Source organism: Chanodichthys erythropterus, chromosome 16, assembly GCF_024489055.1.
Source record: "Chanodichthys erythropterus isolate Z2021 chromosome 16, ASM2448905v1, whole genome shotgun sequence".
NCBI classification, from domain to species: domain Eukaryota; kingdom Metazoa; phylum Chordata; class Actinopteri; order Cypriniformes; family Xenocyprididae; genus Chanodichthys; species Chanodichthys erythropterus.
This window is the reverse complement of record NC_090236.1, coordinates 22,727,875-22,749,068: the sequence shown is the minus strand read 5'-3', so window position 1 is coordinate 22,749,068 and position 21,194 is coordinate 22,727,875. Positions and strand designations below refer to the sequence as shown.

At 37.3% G+C, this 21,194-nt stretch overlaps 1 protein-coding gene across 10 annotated transcripts in view; it reads left to right on the top strand.

The window, feature by feature from the left end:
* The window catches only part of ptprfb (protein tyrosine phosphatase receptor type Fb), a 233,258-nt gene that overhangs the window by 99,512 nt on the left and 112,552 nt on the right, over nt 1-21,194 (top strand). For all 10 annotated transcript variants that reach the window (XM_067363329.1, XM_067363330.1, XM_067363337.1 and 7 more), the window contains one exon: nt 5,579-5,739. In XM_067363329.1, the coding sequence (XP_067219430.1) occupies nt 5,643-5,739 (97 nt within the window). In that variant the 5' untranslated portion in view covers nt 5,579-5,642. The remainder of the gene's footprint in view (nt 1-5,578; nt 5,740-21,194) is intronic.

The window sequence follows — 21,194 nt, the reverse complement described above, 5'->3', positions numbered from 1 at the left end:
TTGCTTTATGCTGTAACATCAGTAATAACTCAACAGAGAATTCCAAATGAAGCGTATCTTCAGTGTGTTTTGCTGTGTGTGTAGTACATCTTATTTCTGTTGAATTACTCTGCGATTGATTTGTGGCTGCAGGAAGGAATGAGAAGCCTTTTGGTTATCTTCAAAATGTGACAGTAAATCTCCTGGTTATGTCTTATTCAAAGAGCTTTTGCTTCATTTTGTTGGTGTTTATACTGAATAAATGAGTGAGCTGTCACCACATCTGATGCCATCTATCTAGGAGTCAAATGTGATTTTAGGCTCATGCCATGACAGAAAGGTCTGAGGGAACGTTTGGTCATCTGCTCACTTAAAGCTGGCTCTTCTATTTATGTCTCACGTGTACTATTGCCATCAATACTTCAGGCCTATGTACATTTCATATGAGTCATATTACTGTACATTCCATCACACTGTACTTAAGGGCTTAATGTAATGCTTTAATATACACAAATAACTTAAATGTCAAGCACAACGAATTTGGAAATAATATAGTGGTCTTGGTTTTTCTAAAGAAATTAGCACTATTACTAGAGATTTACTGATATGAAATTTGTATGAATATTGTATTGAATATGAAACAAGTGATAGTAAGATTCTGGTAGGAAACTAGAAAGATTTATAATAATGATTTATAATTTTAGAAAATTGTAATTGTGAGATTTACTAAAGCGTACATTTAACAATGGAAAGAGTGACCCAGAATTCAGCTGAATGATGGAATTAGTTATTTTCACTTCGACCACTAAGCAACCATCCAGAACACCCAAGCATTGACATCCTACAACGATCTTGAAGCATTGTGGTGGTGTTTTTTTTGGCTGTGCTCATTTTGTTTTTGCGCTGTTATTTTTACATTTTGTTAGTTTACCTTTGTTAGATGTTACCACTTTATTAATGAAAATAATTGTTTATCAGGAAGCTTGAGAGCTGAGCACAATTCGAGCATGTCGTTGTTGTTTTGCAGCACAAAAATCTGTCAAGGAAAAAAACATCTCCCACATGAAGTGTAGCACCATCAAGTAATTTGCTTACCTTCCACTTTTATTTGATTTTCATCAGATTTACTGTCTCCACTTCACTCTCAAAGTTATCTTGGACTTGCTCTTGGGTCATATGTTTTATAAACTTGTCAAGGTAAGAAAGATTAAACTTGAAAACCAGCATCATAGTTGAAATCACACACTCGCTCAAACCGGGAGCCATGGCCCGTGCCGTTTATGGTGCTGGACAATTTTCTCCAACGCAGGTTTTGTGGGAAGGACTCAGCTTTATCTTCCCTAAAGACGTCAATAAGGTTGTCTACACAAGGCCCTGCCATAGATTCTTCTGTTGTCTTTATCTCTGGATGGGCCATTAAGGGAAAAGCAATCACTGGCGCCGGAGCGGTTGGAAGGAGATGTGCCTAAAGAGTGACAAGGAGAGAAGTGTTTATTTATCCTCGATGCTAGGAACACAGTGGGCTTAAGACGAGATTCCTGGGGCTTTCACACTGATGAGACCATCTATAAAGGCAGGAGTAATGAACCTTCCCTTAGTTTAGATGCCACATTAGCATGTCACAAACAATATACTATATAATCACAGTATAGTCACAGTTTGATCTGTAGTGTAGAGTTTGAGGTCAGTAAGGTAATAACAGCATATTAGTATGATTTCTGAAGGATCATGTGACACTGATGTAGTGTTGTCAAAAGTACCGACCGTGATACCAAGTCGAGTATTATCAAGTATTTGTTGAACTGCCATCATGCTGATTTTTTTTTTTTTTTTTAAAAAAGCAGCTTTTGTCTGGACAGGATGCTTTTCATGACTGAATTGCATTCTTTATTACTAGTTTTGCATTACAGTAATGAGAATTTGAAGGGGGAAATGTGCTTGTCATGACAATTGCACAATGAAAAAAATATGAATGAAATTAAAATATGCTTCATTTACTTTGCAAAAAACTTTATTATTTATTTTGTTTTTGGGGTAAAACGTGACTTTTTGTCTCAAACGTCCTTGCAGTTGTGCATTTTTGTGCTCTTGCCTTCAGCTGGCTATATACATCTGTCCACGTGATAAAACTACCTGTATGTATCAGCATTTGAACATAAATATCAGTATGTGATCTCACGTGATATTAAGATGCACATGAATAATTGCAAATGTCATTTGTTCAATGATGATCCTTATTCAGATCATAATCCTTAATAATCCTCTGTATTCATGCTAAAAGCTCAATAAATTTGAGTAATGTACGCTTGTAGCCTAGTTTTCAAAAAACGAAACCGTGACTTCTCAACAGTCATGAGGTTGATGACTGTTTGAGAATATTGCTCAAGATCACTGCTCCTTGGGTAAATCTCACCTGATATGTGTACGTTCTCTCTGCTATTGTGTTGTTATCAGATTATTTACTCGTTCTCTTCGTAACCCTGGCCTGAACAAACAAGTCAGGTGTGGGGTAAGAGCTTGGTGATTGGCAGGCAGGTTTTAAATTATTGGTTTTTGACTTTGTGGTATGTATTAAAAAAGTGGATCAGTTGGCTAATCCTCGCAGTATTTTCAAAATGTAGGTCATGCTCCAAGCATAATGCTTGCCTCACTTTTCCTTCTCTACTGGTGACCTAATCAACTGCTCTTATTTGATATGCCTCCAAAGGTGGTAAAGGCTTATTACGAGAACGATTGACGTGGTACTGAAACCGCTCTAGGTGTTTTAGTATAACCGAGCTATGACTCAACATGTATGCCATCTCTTGTTATTTTAGTACAAAAACCCTCTTTGTCAAGAAAGATTATCAAAAAGCCTTTTGGATGAAAAAATAAACACAGTTTTTAAATACCTCCCTGTTAGGATCTGTTTGTTCATTGTTTCTTTTGGCATCATCTCACAAACACGGCAGCCAGGCGTATCTGCACGCATCCAACATGCATCCGAAATCAGCTTGTTAGTAATTGGCTAGTCAACACCTTCTCAGGTGAATTGAGAATTTCTCACCATGTGAGATACTGAAGCCTTTGTTTGTGTCTCATTCACATTCTTGCTTATTAAAATCACTGACAACTCACACTGTGGAAATTATTAAACTGATGAGATCAGACGAGAGCACGCTGACATCAAAGTGGCAGATGTAGGGTTTAGGTTTAGTGTCCCTTATGAAAAAGAAAGTACACTTTTACTATACATATACTTAAGTGTGAACTGAATGTAATGTTTTCCGACATGTTCATTGAAATTAAATGAATCCAATTAGCTGAACTTTAGAGTTCTTATTTGACCCAATTAAGAACATAATTTCACGATTAGGTCTGTTGTCTTTGAAATATGGTTAGTGTACTGCTGAATGTATTGACAAGCATTTTATGGAAAACTAAAAATACATTGATGTCATTTATATTGAAACCTGTATGTCATATATTTAAATGTATTTGTAATTGCCCGTTTGTAATGGAGTTGCAATTCTGTACTTTTAAAATATATTAACTTTAAATGTAATATTGAATAACACACTACAGTTAAAATTATAATCAGGTACAGTTGTGCTTTTGATGTTAGTCAACACATCAAAATAAGTGTGCTTCTTTAAAACTTGATAAAAAAAAATATTAAAACAATGATCTAAAATGTAATTTAAAAACTTTTACATTTACATTAATGAATTTGATATTAAAGTGCACTTAAGTAGAAACAGTCATGAAGGTGTTCTCTTTTTAAGTACACTTAATTTGCCTTTTGTTTAATATTATCTGCAAGTACAGGTTTTTCTTGAAATAATCACTTCTTTTTCAAAAGGGGTAACAGTATTGTTGTAGCAAGTAGCCCTTAAATGGATAGATTAGTCATTTAAACAACACCAGAGTTGGAGTTGGACTGGACTTCAAATGGTCATGAGGGTGTAGACACCCCACACCGTCTCTGCTGAAAGGCCAAATTTGGGTTGTTTAACAGAATGTCTTTGTTAGGTAAAGCACAACCGGCCATGCTGCTACATTTAGCACTATTGCTACTTTTAGTTATCCACTCCCAGACAGAGTTAACTTGTTACTATACTGGTTACATTATTTTGAAAGCAGCTGAGCTATTGTTATGCTGCTGAAAAACGTTTTCTAGTCTCAGGCAGTAGCACTGCTACTTTTAGTTAGCTACTCCCTTTCACTTCCTTAATATTTTTCAGCAGTGTAACAATAGCTTAGCTGTTTTCAAAATAATGTAGCCAGTCTTATAGCAAGCCAGTTTTACCAACAAGTATCAGTGTAGCATAGCAGCAAAACAAAACAAAAAAAAAAATTCTGCATTGCTGTTTTTATTCAGAAGCCCAAGTTGAGCTGAGGCAATAATCAAACATGCTGTCCTGAAATGTCCTTTTTTTTTTTTTAGTTTGTTTCATTTCAGGGAATCATTTGATTCATCAAATTGTTTCATTCGTATGGTTCATGTCCAAGAAATGTTTCCAAAGTGTAGTTTTTGTTTTTAAAAAGTGTAGTTCTCAATAGTCGTCACTCAATAGTAGTGTCATTTTACTTGTTCTTTTTCATAGCGAAATAAATATTTGCTCTGTTTATCATAGCCTTTTGAAGATTCAGTGCTTTTGTATTTGTGTATATACAGTGTATTTAGCATAACTTTTTATACATTTATAGACCTTTTTCAGGATAGTGCGGCGCCATATTTCATTTGTGGCAGAAATGAAAACAAGACTGTGAGAGACAGAAGTACAGTGTGTTCAGTGGATTGTACTGTTGTTTAACAACATGCCAATAGTTCAACTGATGAAACATTTGAGAGGGAAAAAAAAAAGGTTTGAGTAGACAACTCCATAAAACAGTATTGAAAGTTGTAAGTTACGTACATCTAGGACTTATAGAGTGCATGCAATTGTTAAGATCTAAAGATCACAGCCTCATTTTCATCAACATGAAATTCTATATAGAGTCTTCCCTGCATTTAGTCTATGCATTTGGCAGACGTTTTTATCCCAAGCACCTTACAGTACAATCAAACCTCTTTATTGTGTGTGATAATGACCTATAACATATTGTCCATTAATGTATTTAGCTACTTTTTGTCAGTAGCCCCAGTGTAGTTTATCAAAATGTTAGCTTGACAAGTTTAATTACTTTAAATTTGAGCAGCTTGACAAACTGCAGTGTCAACACAACTTCCCCTATATTCTGGCAGTTTCATAGTCTTTTAATATTGTAAGCACTGATTTAAACCAGCATTCATCCTTTGGGAACTGTGTGTGTGTGGCTATACAGTAATACTGCCACACTTCATGAGATCGAGCCATCTGTGTAAAGCCACTTTACAATCTTAATGGCGGCCGGTTATTGGGAATTCCCAATTCTCTTCCGTCCTTTTGATATTTAGCTAACTGGCAGCAGATTATGGGTTTAGTTTACTTTGATAAAAGAGCGTTTGCTTACCTCATTAACCCTGTTGCCCCTTGGCAGACCACTCAATTCATCATGCCCGTACCAAATTGTCTATATGCTTGGTTGTCCTACCTTGAATTAAATGCTAACACGTGTTTGTCTCTGTGTTCTGCAGGTTTTAGTCTATGATTGCGTGAGAGCAGAGCGGGGATCGAGGGGGAGCAGTGCCAACCTGGAACATGGTGCCTAATATTTGCATGTCCGTGCCCCTCCTGCCCGTTGGGCTTCCTCTTCTGCTACTGCTGAGCTGCGTGCAATTCTCCTCTCAGGCGGACAGTAAGTACAACACTTCAGCTGACTAGTCATTTTTTCCTGTGCCTTTTCCTGTACCTTGTGAAATTGGAAGTGCATCGCATTGTGGAATTGTTTGCAGGCATGAGCGAACACACTAATGCTTCACCCGCTTGGCACGAAATGAACCCGAAATTCAAACAAAGCGTTCGCCGCTACCGACGGGTCTGTTCACCTGAACTTTCCCCGGCCTACTCATGCTTAGATGAGCGATGCATTTCTATGTAGCCGTGGATCAGAAAGCAGTTCTCAGGAGCCACTCTGCTTCATTGTCCTTGTGAATGAGTGTGTGGATCATTGAGATGCACCGTGAGTGACACGGCAATGTTGCGGGTGCCACGGGTTGAGCGGAGGTCATGGCTCAGTTCTGGCATGGGTCAGAGAGCCATTTAATTCACCATGTGACCCATCTGCACCGCTGTCACAAGGCTGCTGTAATTCCATTAGGCCTCTCTCTCTCGCACCGGCTCACTTGCTGTCTTTCTTTTTCACTTGCTGCGTTTAACCTTTAAATCTTTCAGTTGTTCAGAGGCAGTGCTAGTGTAAGAGTAACCTTGAAGCTTCTTCTCTTGACTCCTTTTGCCACTTTCAAAGTCACTATGCCTTTGTGATTCAGAATCTTGCCTTTGCTTTCTCGAAGTCTTTTTCAAAACGATCTCTGATGCAAAGTATCTCTGACTATATTTCATGAAATGCGAAGAATCCCTTTAATATTTCAAGTGTCTCGAATCTGAAACATCAAATAAGTTTTTGTTTTCCAAATGAAAATTTTGATGGGAAATTCTTATTTAAATTCAATATGCAACTAAAAAAAATAAATAAATCTCAAAATCAAATAAAAATGTTAATATAACTTCCCAATAGATCAAATAAATTCTTAAGGTGCAGTCAAATTTACTTTTGTATGGGAAAATTTGGTGAGCAAAATGCAGTATTCTCAATACAAATTGTTTGGTTCGTTGGTCCGTTTGGTCGGATTGCTTTCACATCTCAAGCAAACCTCTTCAGAGTTCATTTGAAAGCGTACCGAGACCACTTCTTCAAGGAGGTCTTGATACGCTTGTTTGGTCCGCTTTTGGTGTGCATCCAAGTGTGATTGCTGTATTCACACCTGCCCAAACAAACCACACCAAGGGGGACAACAAACTCTAGTGCGATTCAAACAAACTAAATGAGGCAGGTGTGAAAGCACCCTAACAATCACTTAAAGTTAATCTTTAAGAAAACACGGTTTAATAAATCCGTTAAATGTAATCTTTAGCCTCAAAATGAATTATTTTTCATACTGTACATTATAATTTTGCGATGCCTAAATTTACTGGTAGCATTTAAAACAATTGATTTTAGTTTTTTATTTTTATTTATTTACCTTAAATATTGTAGAATTTTAATATCGACCATATCGACTTTAATTTAATTTATTATTAAAGGATCAGATTACAGAAGTAAATTAGGTTATGAACACTGTGTTGACTTCATGCCATCTGGATGAAGACCGTTGTTGTTACATTGTGAATAAACATTACAGCATTTTGCTCATTGCTGCCATTGGCTTCATGTCTTTTGTTCAGTTTTCTGCATGTTCGTGTCTAGCACATTAACACAGCATCTTCATTAGTGTCATCGCATACTGCTTTAGCTGCTATAGATGCTGTCGATGGTTTGAAAACAGGTTTCTCTGGATTCAACAACTATACTAAAGGTTTCAGACACTAAAATCCTAGTATGACACTGCTCTATGGGTGACATTATTTTGGTATAAATACTTTTTGAAGATTGTTCAAACAAATAAAACTCTAAAAATAGTGGAGAGGTTAAATATTGACTACCACAAATGGTCTTTTTTGTGTTGTTGTCTGTAATCAGAGAGGGTTGAGTTGCTAAACATGAAAGAACTGGCTTTGCAATGTCTGAATTATAGGGCAGTGGAGCCAGAACTACAGGGTGGGGCGTCGTGAACGTTGATCACCATGGTAACAGATCCTACCTAATTCAGACGGATGAAAAATTAAGGCACTTTCTTATTCTGAATGCTCAAAGAAGTCAAGATTACTCAGATTGCACAGTAGCTCCTACGAGGAGACTGAGGGCTGTTCCTCGAGTCTTGTTTAGGTGGTGATGTCTCATTTGTGTGATTTAAAGCCTCCCAAATTGCCTGATTGGGTCTTCATCATAACTGCTTCCTCCAGACGCAATGTCTAGGGTTTACATAACAGTCTTTTGTCCTTTAATTTTGTTCTTTTAGAAGTGTTTTTTCTCTCAGCTAAAAGAAGTAAACTAATTAGTAACTGTCTAAATGATAAATAGGAGATCCTAAGTTATGTTAAGCAGAAATTGTCTAGGCTTATCTGTCTGTCACTATCTATGTCTTTCTGTCCATCTGTCCTTCTATCTATCAGCTTTTTTAATAACAATACCACTTTTTTTCTTACTTTTTTTTGGTGGTGTTAGCTTCAAGCTTGTTGTTACTTGAAAAGCTAGTCTGTTTTAAATTGTCAAGCTACCTTCACACTACTGAAAATTAGTAGCATCATTACTTTTAGATAGGTCAACGCTGTTGTGAACTATTAGGCCTACTTTTAGGGTGCTTTCACATTAGCACTTTTGGTGCGCACCCGGGTTCGATTGACGTCAGAGTTCAGTACGTTTGGATGATGTGAACACAGCCTGAACTCGGGTGCGCACCCGTGAACCGTACCCGAGTCCGCTTAAAAAGGGTGGTCTGGGGTGCGGTTCAAGTGAACTCCGGTACGGTTCGCTTCTGATATGAATGCAAACGTACCAAATTGCGGAAGTGAACCGCTATTAATGCTGTATAATTTGATAAAAATGTGTGTTTGTGTGTGTGTTTCACTCACTTTCCCGACGAGCGTGACTGACATGCTGCCAACAGAGAGCTGTAGCGTAGCTTTTCTCATTCTGCTCGCCTTCAGCATTCTACATTCACGGCAGATAGACGCAAGAGCCGTTATGAACAAAACCAACGGTTCAAAAACAAAAATATAAAAGTGAGGAGAGCAAGGTTATGCATTTTGCCGCCTTCTCCTGTGCCATCGTAACTAAGCAACGAAGTAAACAGCTGCTGGTTTGATGACGCAAACGAACCGCGCTTCGGACCCAAATAATATAATGTGAACACAGTCCAGTGGGCGCAGGGGGAGGGGGGAGCATTAGAACTCGGGTTCGGTCCAGGCAATCGAACCAAGTGTGAAAGCACCCTTAGTGTTGTGTAATGTATTTCTAAATCTACAAGCCTAAAAATGTCCATTTAAACCATAGTTTTCTTCAGTCTTTTTGCATTTATCTGATTTAATGCTATTTCTCAAACTACTCAGCCTCTTTTTTTCCCCTTCATTTTCCAGTTGCAGTGGAATTTTTTTCTGATGCTGTTTGTCTCTATATGTTGTAAGAGGCAGTTTATATTGATCCTTTTTCTATCCCTCCCAGCTCTCTAATGGCAAGAAGGTTTGAGGGAATTCAATCCTTTGAGCAATAAATGAAGGTGCCTTAAAAATCCTATCTGAAAGTTAAAGAGAGAGCTTTCATTTTTCTCCCACTTGAGCTAATTCTATATATTCAGTACAAAATAAAATCCTGTTGGTGTTTAAATGATAACCCACACATATGGCATACTGATAGAGGAGAAACACTTTTGCAAACGAGGACCCTTTACATTTTATCTTGAAGCGTTATGTAGAAAACCACCTCTATAAATCAATTAAGCAAGCTATTGTTTTCCCGGCGGGCTAGGCAGGGCCGACTGGGTGGTCGGCGGCAAATTGGATTGTGTTTTCAAGTGTCCATATGGTCACTGAGTGAAATTGACAGGAATAGAAATTGATCCTTTTTAATTAAAAGTAACCGTATCCTCAATCGAGTGGCACTTGCAAGGTAATTTTGTTAGTCCCCAGCTGTGATCCTTCAATGACAGACATGATGGCGAAAAGGAGAAATGGAGTGAGCAGAAGGTTTACATAAGGCAGAACGGTAATATCACAGCGATGAATTAAAGGACTGGTCAGCGGGGGTTAATGATGTGAGATTAATAGCTTAATTACGATGGTCGATCGCAGGGCTGAAGGTCGATCGCAGGGCTGAAGGCAGATCCCCAAACTCTCAGCTGTGGCTAGGATACAGCGCTGTCATCTGATGACAAGATCATCCAGTGTCCTTGACTGAAGGACAGCCATAAAAGCTATTTGAACCATCATACGTATGAGTGTGTCATCCTCCCATGCCACTTACACCTTATAATATAGCTGGTGTGAGAACGACCTCATCGTCAAGACAAGATTAAAGTCTGCAAGACCATGCATCACATGCACACTGGCACACTACGATGTCATGTAGTGTGGTCCAAAAGGTTCCTAATCAAATTTAATCAAATGTGTATATGTATATATATGTATAAGTGTTATGACTAGTGATGCACAAAATATTGATACCATACTGCATTTATTTACTTGCTTGCTTACTTATTTTAAACTATATTTTTAAATTCATATATTTTGATATTGGATATTTTATTATGAATGTTCATCTCACTTACCTTTACATTTATGCAGTTAGTAGATGCTTTTATCCAAAGCGACTTACAGTAGAGGAACTAAAATGTTTTTATGATTTTTTTTTTTTTTTTTCATCTAAAGTTTCCTTAAAGTACATATTTAAAAATTAATTCAATAAAATTATTTTTTATCACCAATTTAGTAACACTGTTAAATGTAATCTTTAGCAGATCTCAAAATATATGTGACCCTGGACCACAAAACCAGTCGTAAGGGTCAATTTTAAGGGTCAACTATTTGAAAATCTGGAATCTGAGAGAAAAAAAAAAATCTAAATACCGAGAAAATCACCTTTAAAGTTATCAAAATAAAGTCCTTAGCAACATATTTATAAAATATTTATTTTAGGAAATTTACAAAATATCTTCATGGAACATGTTGGCTGTGTATTGTTGGCTATTGCTACAAATATACCAGTGTGACTTATGACTGGTTTTGTGATCCAGGGTTACATATATCCATTATGTTGTGATGCCTATATTCCGTTGCAAAATTGTCTTTTTTTTTTTTTTTTTTTTTTAATGAGTAATTATTCATTTATTTATTTCTTATTTTCACTAGTGGTCTCAGACTGTATGTCCTTCCAATTATAAAAATCACAATTTTTTTTCCTGTAGCCCATAGGCACACTGCCACATCAAATCTATACAGTGTAGGGAGAGAACATGCACAGTGCACATTGTCAAGAACTTGATGTATTGTGAAGTTTCTGAATTGTCAAGAATCTTCTCCAAAAACCTCTGTACAGCATCTGAGATGAGGGTTGTGGGGGCATTTTGGCTTGTTAATATCCATAAAGCGTTTTTATGTAATCACAGACATGAGAAGCTAATCACATTTGTACAGACTTGCGTCTGAGAGCTTATGACATTTTGTTGTGGGGAATTCACGTCCCCTGCTTCTCATCAGCATTAAAGCTGGCTTCTCCTCATCCTCCACTGACTCCCATCATAACCTTTTTTTTCCGTCCCCTTTGTGCTGACCCCATAATTGTCAATGACTAATGTTCTTTGTTCTTGTACAATGTGACCCACACACTTGGCTTGTTCAGGCCTCCAGGATTGGGTTGGCTGGCAATATGAACCGTATTTTATGTTGATCATCTTCTGGGTTTCGTGAGTTGCTCTTCTAAACAGCTCTGTTCTAACATTCTTGCAGAAATATGCACCACATGTTCAGTTCTTGGTGCCTGGAGTAGAATATTTTGGATCTCCCTTGAGGATCTTTTTTTATTTTTTTTTTTAAATCGTTGTGGGAGGCTGCTTCCCAAAATGTGAAGAGCATTTATATTAGGTTACCTGTTTGGGAAACCTTGATCAGACTGTTTCCAGGTTAGATGCTATTACTGCCCATATTTGGTATTGCCTATGACGATGAACTGCAGGCATGGAAACATTGAGATTTTAAAAGTTAAAGGTATAGTTCACCCAAATATTAAATTTCTGTCATTATGTACTCACCCTTAGTGTTGTCAAAAATATTGGTATTTTGATGCATATCAATGCTAAAATATCTGAAACTGTTCCAGTTTTCTGCAGTATCAAAACGCTGATATCACTGATACTCTTCTTGACATACCCGTCAAGTTGAATAGGGCTTGTATTGTACATAATTTTACTCATTCCAGCAGGTTTTCGCGCTCACACCAAAAACATGCGCACCACTGATCTATATACATGGTTCGCACACATATATATTTGGAACAATATAAGGTTGAGTATGATGACTATTCCTTTTAATGAAACAAATCAGATATATTCGTAAGATATTTGTACTTTAGTTGAATTGTATATCTTTATTATTGTAATATAGTGGTATAATATTAAGTAAAAGAGAGACTTTTGTCCCAAATTAGCATATCACACACCTTAATTTAGTCTCATGAAGTGTTTTGTAGTTGTGGATCTGCTACGGTAAATTCATTTTAATGAACACCCCAGTCAAGTCCAGGCCATTTGTGTTCAGATCCCAAAAGGACTGTAATTAAATTTTCTCCTGACACATGGTATGAAAGTTTAAATACTGCAGACTTGTAGAAAAGGGCAGCAGTAAAGATGTGTAAGCAGTGAATAGGTGGGTTTGAAGGGAGCCTTTATCTATGGAAGCTGATTAATTTAGTTAGTGTGGGTGAGAGGGGCGTTGATTGTGATGGATAACGTAACCCATAACGGGTCCCCATTGATCCAGCACTGATCTCCTCTCCAATCCTACATCTCTGTCTCACGTCCATCCCCCAGGGGCACTTAAGCTTTTCTCTGCCCACCCGCCATTCAGTGGCACAGGCTGTGCCAAGGTGACGGCTGCCCTTTAACTAACAGCTTTAACAGCTCCCTGCCTTCCTCCTCTCAACTCTCCCAGAGCTGTTTATGCATGGATGAAAAAGACTTTCAAAAACTGCACATATGCACACTCATTTAATATACAAGGATAGGGCTGTGTCGGGTAAATGTGGTACTAAAATATGGAATATTTTTTTTGTTAATTTTGTGTTATGCCATCTTTTTTTTGATACCAATACTGCTACTGATTTTTCTATTAAATTGACCCCCCCCCCCCCCCCCCATTTTAGCCATTAATAGGCATGCAGCATTACAGTATGATTGAAAGCGACCAAAATGTACATTTATTAGGCTTTAAAAAATATAACTACTTTTAATTTAAGTGAACTTGAAACAATCTTCACATAAACCCATTATAATAAATTGAGATGTATCTGTGCCCTTCAATATATCAGGGTTGGCCCAGTCAGACCAGTTCAGATTTTTACTTGCCCTGTCAAAATGCACAAAAACTATTGTTTTTGTTGTTTTTGACCATGTAACCTTGTAAGCAGTGCTTTAAGATTTTCAAGTCTAGCAGGTAGGATATATACAGAAATTGAACTTATCAAACACTTCATAGAAGTTATCAAACACTTCACAGTCTTCACTGAATAAATTATACATTAAATAATAATTAATCTTCTTAAAGCTACAAATATTATTTTCAGTCAAGAGCAGTGAGTGATTTTGTCTTTTTCTTTTGCTCTTTGATTATCTTTAATGATAAAGAGCAGTAGGTTTATTAGGCTGCTGTCACTTTAAGACCTGCTGCACATGACGCGGATCTGATAGACATTTTCTCACAACTCTTTGTTCATTTAAGTCATTTAACTGTGCTTGCAAAGATACTTGACGAAACGGGCATTTTGGGATAATTTTGTGTTTTTGTCCGTTCAAGCACTGCGTGTTTGTCACACACAGCATGCACCAGTACCGCACTGCGTTCTCTTTTGTGGTTTATCATGCTTGGATGGTTTAAAAGCATTTGCATAAATAAGAGCGTGATCATACATTGTAATGCTAGCCAAAGGATGACAGGAAAAACAGATGCTGCGTTAAATATTTTTAACATGTTAAACTGTAAAAATTAATTGCATGCATTAACATGTTAATTTTGACAGTACTAGAGTGTGTGTGTGTGTGTGTGTGTAATATATATATATATATAAAATATAAAATATGTATTATTTGGTTGGTTGGTTGGTGTACCTGCAGTAACCATGCCAAAACTTGTTGGTAGACGTTTGAAAAAGGCACGAGTTATAACGCATATTTGAAATATCAAAGTAAAACTGAGGCAGAATTCCCATTACTCGCTTCCACTGTAGCTGAGTCTAGAATATTTCTCCTGCAACTCACCATCCACTAGATGAGTCCTCTGAGGAAAACGCTGGGTTAACGCGGATTACGTGCAGGTCATAGCAAATAAAGCAGCCGGATTTATGACCATTTATGTTTGTGTCATAATTACACCCTTCGGTAACAGCGTGACTGCAGTACGCAGACTCCTGAGGCTCTCTAGAATGGTCTCAGGCGATCACTTTGGGTTAACCTTTCAAAATAATTCCAATCTGGTGATATTTCATGGCTCCTTAATCTTTCATAGTGCCTGGCTGCCCTAAGCATTCAGAGTCTCCCAGAACTTCCTGTACCTTCTGTCTCGTGGAGTTCTCAGCCTGGTGCTGCCTGCAAACCAGCCGTTATGCTCACTTATGCTATCCCTATGCTCTATGTTCCCATGCAGACATTCCTCTTGTCCCTCTGCCAGTAGCGAGGCCCGGATGGTACAGGCCTATTGTGCGCATGCTTTCGATGTGTTATGCTCATCATAACAATAGCCTTATGAGAAGCAAGCTGGAATGCATTTGCATCTAGCGCAGATTTGTGTTTTAATATTGATGCTTCTGTCTAAACAGGAAGGTTTTCTCTGTGAGGCAGAATAACTCTATTGTTCTATCATGAGGGCCGAATAATGAGGTAGTAACGGTATTCCCTCATGATTGCCCGTCTCGACTTTGATCCAATATCATGTCGACAGTGGGAAAGAGAGATAATGAGTAATAGCTTTGAAGACTCCAGGATGGGCACCGGTTTAAAGGCTGAAGTAATGCTAAACCTCCGCTAAACCGCCTGGTCATATGATACAGCTTACCTCTATTAACAGGAAGCTCTTTTTTCATCAAGTTGTCAAGACACATGAGGGAACATTGAGCTAATGCTTTTAGTAAATGATTTTTTCCCCTCAGTGGCTACATGTGTACCCTCCACCCAAGCCGTGTAAGAACGTTACTTAATCTTCATTTCTGTCAGTTCTGACTTTCTTTCTCCTGTGGAAGATATTATAAATTAAGTGCTAGTCACTCTTTTCTGTGCAATTGTAATGAATTGAACAATAACAAGGCACAGAAGCACTATGAAAATATCATAAAAGTATTCTATATGAGTTTTCTGAAGTCATTCAACAACATGTGATGAAAAGACCAAAATTTAAAACCTTTCTGTCTACATTTTTTGCAAAACTCCAAAAATACCTATACAGTTTGCAGTTGAAACAAACACTAGTGGCAGTAAAACACCAACAGCTTTTATTCCTTTTTACACAAATTTTAAGTAAAGGGGAAGATTACCGATTTAACATTTTCATGCGGTTCCTTGCACAATACTATGTTGTGACCTCAAAGCATTTTTACAATATTGTATGATGCATACACAAATATATTTTGATGTTTGCATCACATAATCAGCTCCATATGAATGGGATTTTTAGCAAGACTCACTGGACATTATACTTGGAAAATGTTGTGAAATGGGCAAGAAACAATGTAATATAATTTTGCAGAAATGTCACCACAAGCATGTTTTTCCAATGAGCATGTGTTAAAAATGTTAGTCATTATTCATTGAAATTCTTCTCCAGTATGTTGTTAACTTCTGTGAGTGTATCATCCACTTAAGAATCAGTCCGATTCATGAATGAATCCACAACTGGATCATCTTGATTCATTGAAAAAATGGCGCCGCGAATGGCCACCTCGGTGTGGTTCTTTCCAATTCTTCTGTTGTTTTTGTTTTTTTCAGTGTTTAGTCATGTCTGTACTTTCCTTCTCCACTGCTCCTGTCACCACGATTCTGATTCACTTAGAGCTCAGATTCAAAAAGTATGATTTATTCACAACATTGCTCCTTTTGTCATGAATTCTCAAGATTGTCTGTGAATAACAACTTAACCTATTGTATAACATCAGTAGACTTGAGTTGTGTGGACTACTTTTTGGATACTTTTGTGGTGTTTTTTGAAGCTTGACAGTCTCAGTCCTCATTCACTTTCATATTTGAAAAAGTGTCCTTCACCATTTCGTTTCCACGGAAAAAGGTTTGAAACGACACAAGGGTGAGTAAACCATGACAAAATTTTATTTTTTAGCTGAACTATCCCTTTAATATAATTCTCCAGCAGTGTCTTAGGAGGAAAGCCATTACTTTAATGCTTCTCACAGAGGGATATGCATAATTGTGCTCAGAATTTGTGTTCTGCACATTCTCCTAAATAATTTAATAACATTAGAAAGTGGCGCACTCAACAGCATCCTAACACTATAATCACTTAGAGAAAGAATTCCCAATGGGGATTGTTTTTCCTTTATTTTTTTAGTGCCTTATCCGATTGTTTATCTCTGTCCTCTGTCCATTGAATTCTGTGTTTCTCTCTCTCAAATCCTGCAAAAGCAAAGTGTTGATAAGTTGCATCAAACAACTTTCCCAGTCGATCATCACCTTCCCTAAAAGCATACCCGTCACTTGAGAGTTTGCCGTAGATGCCAATGCACTGAATTTAGCGAGGGAATTTTGCATGTTAATAAAGGAAACTGGAGATATTGAACTGATAGAGCAAAATGACTGGCTTGATGTAGAGTTAATTGAAAGAAAAATCCTGTAAAAGGTCTAAAACCCAGTTAATGGACAAGTTTCACTAAAACAACCGCAGCTGATAGCATCGGACACATTTCCGCTCAGCACACGAGTGAAAATGATAACTTGCTAATCTATTATTAATGAGAATGAATGGTTGGCTCCCTGCTTTGCGTATTGATCCTTGTACTCAATCCGGATCGGGTGTTTCTGCGGAGCGGGAATGCTGCTAATTGCTGGTGTCCATTTGTCGTCTCCACTCTAAAGCCTTTTTTCTTAAAAGCCATATAAATGCTTAAAACATTGCTACAAAATTCAGATGCATTTTGCAACACAAGTCTTCTCCAGGGAAAGCCTTAAATTACCCATTTTGTAAATGGCCGCAACTTCAAGATGCAAGGAAAAACATGTTCGCAAGTAAAAGTAAAGTTTCATCTTGATCAGGATTTTGCAGCCCTCGTGTCTGTCCTCCCCCCATTACATTGGCCACATGCCACTGTCTAAAGCATGACTCTAGTCTGTAGGAAATGAATGTCAACAGGTGTCCAAGGCCACCTGTTCTGGTGCCTGTGGATTTATTGAGTTGGTTAATACAAAAGGACTGGGACGACAGCAGAGCCACCTGGGAGGTCAGGGCCCGGTCCCTCTCATCTCCTCCTATGACCTGTGTTCTCAACAGAGTCTCTTTGTGCATCAAGTAACCCTGAGCCCCTCTGTCAATTCACAAACATGTTGAGGGCACAACTGGACTACGCCAATCTGTTAGCTTTGAGACTTTTGAGAGCTCTACAAATGTTTCAAGAGCACCTTAGATAATGTCACTGGCCATTGGAAAGGCCCTCTTAATTTCCAAATCAATGAGAATGTACTATAAACACCGCAATCAAATTGAATTTTTCTTGCTTCCCCAGGTTGCACTGTAAACCCGAAGTTGGGCTAACTCAAAAAAATTGAGTTATGATATTCCTAATTTTTAAGTAAGCAGAACTATCAAATTAAGTTTGTAGTACTCATGCATGTTAATTGCTCCTAACTTGAAGTACTGACTTAGATAACGCATATATTTTGATAGCAATTAACATGAAAGATTTAGTTAATTAATTAGTTTTTTTTTTATTTTGAGTTCTTGCAAATCAGATGAGCTATTTACTTCACTATAAACCCTAATAAGTTGTCAGAACTCAAAAAAGGATGATAACTTTTTCAGAAAGTGCCAACTTGCTAATTTGCTAACATGTTAACAATACCATGGTATAGCACTTACTGAATGAGTACAGCACCTTAAAACATGTAACTTACCTGCTCTCAAACCAAACAGCATGCGCCACTTTTCACCATGATGATAACTCTCAAAAAACCCACATGAACAGAAACTCTTCTAAACTAGCATAACAAAACATTAATCACTACTAAATCTCCCTTACCATTAATCTTGCACAAAAAAACATTATATAACTTTATTTTAGCATTTACTCTCCCTTTCGGGTGCCATGGGCAAAGCATGCTGGGAAAATAGAAATACCCAGCCCAGTTTCAGTTAAACTCAAGTTAATCTAAATTAAAATAAATGAGTTCATACAACTCAAAATAATGAAGTTTTGTGTCTGATAACCAGTGTCTGATAACCAGTATGCAGAATCAAATTTTTGCTTTTTGACACTGTGTGAATGTTAAATAATTATCCAAACAAACTATACAAAAGTCTGTCTGTCTAAACCTTTATTATCTGCCTTTCAGTTTGACCTTTGTGGTTCATTCATGCATCTCATGTGCTTAAACTCTCAGCAGTTTATATGTACTTTAATTTGAAACATGTGCCCAGATGGGTTAATGCCTACTGATCCTCGCTTGTAAACAAAGGGGAAACCCCCCCCACACGCTAATAGAAATGTCATGACAGATGTTAAAGGACTCTTGAATGTCAAACTAACACTAATCTCAAGCTTTAAACCTCACACACACCCAAGTATCCATGTTTTGGGAACTACAAGCAATGAAAAAAAATCTTTTTGGGAGTTTTTCCCATTAAACTAGAAGTTATTCCCATGAAACTAGAAGTAGCTAACCATGATGGCTGCAACAAGGAGGCTGTAAGCTCCCCAAATTACCTTTCTACCCTCTTGTGTGGGTATAATGGAGATAAAAGTGGCCAGAAAAGCTTTTATGAGGGTATGTGTTGCTCTGTGATGCCAATCAAAGCAGTATCCAGAGGAACCGGCACGTAAATGTCATTTAAATGTCAGGCCAGCCAATACTCCTGTGGGTCATGGGGGTGCTGGTGTGGTACACATTGGCTTAGATTTTACAATGGATACACATACAGGTGCATACACATAAACAGCCTCGCAGTTGTGGGTGTCGTCTTCTCTGATATAGCTCCAGTGGGGGTTATGTCCTAGAGCAAGGGCAGCCCAAGCCACCCGGCATATTGTAGTTATGATTTAAATAACACCCCCTGTCTGCTAGTCAGTACTTCACCACCCTACAGTAGGCTCTATGTTATGTTAACTAGGTATTGATTTTCTTTTCTTCAGCACTACCCTTCTGATCCCAAAGTATAAAGGAGGAAGGACACCATTGCGGTGGCACCGTATTCCCTCTGCTTGTTCCCTCTAGCTTACTTCTACATGTAGTCTCCACACTGATGTAATTCATCTCTCCCTTGACTAAGAGAGGATTAGATTCCCACCGTGGACCACCCGCTAGGACATTGTGATCTATTCCAATATGTCCCGTGGTTCACTGGAGATGTTTCCCTGTGATAATGGATTTTGCGTCATCCTTGTTATGATCGAGATTATCAGAAATCATGGGGCTGATAAACTGAGATGTGGTTTTCAGGGTCTTGTTTGTATATTTTCTATAATGTATATATATAATGTAAGGTTAGGGTTAGGTTATGATGTTACAGATGTGACTCCATGTTCTATTAGATTAAATAGGTTGGGTTTCTGATCTGAAGTTGTTAGTGAATGATTCTTAGGGAATTGTAACTACAAGTGGTATGTCTAGTATAATATTTAATATTATTTTCTTGTTTTTTTTTTATTCATTTATTTTTTTTTTCTGGCTGATGCAAAAAAAAAAGTTTTTAGTTTTATTTTATTTATTTATTTGTTTTAAATTGTCTAAAAGTTAATCTAAAATTCTAAAAAAGTCTGGTTGAGCTTTTTAAAGCTTATGATACTATCTTTTTATTACTTTTATTTATTTATTGTAGTGTATATACATTCAAGAATAGCTTTTTTCTTATCGCTGTTGCCTTAATGATATTATTATTATTTACATTATTTAGATATTATTTTTTATTAATTAATTTAATATTAATGATATTAGTTATGTAGTTTCATTCATATTTTAGGAAATGCGTCTCTCAAAAAACTACTTGATACTCTTTCCAGACTGAATTTTCATATCTGTCCTTGCAGAACAGCACACATCTTATAAGGTCAAACACTGGCCTGATTGTCCTTGAAGATTATTTCCCACCCTTGTGAGAGCAACTACAAAGAGTTTGCTTGTAGTTTTTTTTTTTTTTTTTTTTGATATTATCTGTATATCATGATGTTTATATCTGGTTGTACCATGATATTCGCCTTTCACCCGCATCGCCCACTATTTCCGCAGAATGTTGCGCAGTAGCTGCGATTCTGCCAAATGGTTTTGTTGGCATCAGTGTCTCTAAAAACAAGACATTACATGTTTTAAATGACTCAGGCGATACATGTGGGTTTTTATCTTCACACCGCCCTACCTGACATGAGCAGTGATGAAACATGTTCCATTGTTGTTTGTATTGTAAATGCATGACAAAGACGCAGGGTGTGTGAGCTGCTCTCCCAGAAAGCCATGAGTTGCAGCGTGCTCTGACTGGCCTTTTTAAAAACAAACCTGAATGTTGTTTGGCTACTGGTAGTTGAAGCCATACTATTGTCAGCGTTTCTCCTTTCTAATACAGAATGAAATGTTTTCATTCTTTATATGTCCACGTGTGAGTGTTTGTAAATTCTTGAGGCTATTTTTGGCTGTTGAATCACATTGACAGTGTTTCTTTTGTGTTTTCTAGGACTGCCAGTTTAATTTTGTGTGATTATTAAAAGTAGCAACAAATTCTGTCATTTTAACACTTAAATTGTTTTGTGATTCTATCAAAAGTATTGACAATTAAATGCACACAATTAATGTATATTTTATAGGGCTGTCAGTGTTTACACTTCAGAGTGATTTAATTATAAATAATGTGACAAAATAGCTGTGTTTCCACTGTCGGGCCACTGTGGGCCAGGGCTAACATCATGCCGTACAGGGCCAATAGCCTCGGACCTCGAGCAGTAATTTTTTAATTTGTGTCAGGAGTGCACATCAACAATTGTGACTCAAACTGGTATTTATCATTATCTCGCATAAAAAGAGAACACACATAGTTTAGTTTCGCCAGCTTCCATTTATTTGTGATCACAGGAATGCACAAACCAACTCCATTATGGTTTTAAGTCCAAAGGCATACACATTTAGAAAAAAATATTGATAAAATGTTTACGTCATTTCTTTAGAAAAAATTTGCATTTTAAATGTCTTAAATGTTGAGGTTAACTGGTAGCCTGACATGATAACATAGGAAAATGAGAAGCAGTGTTGACCC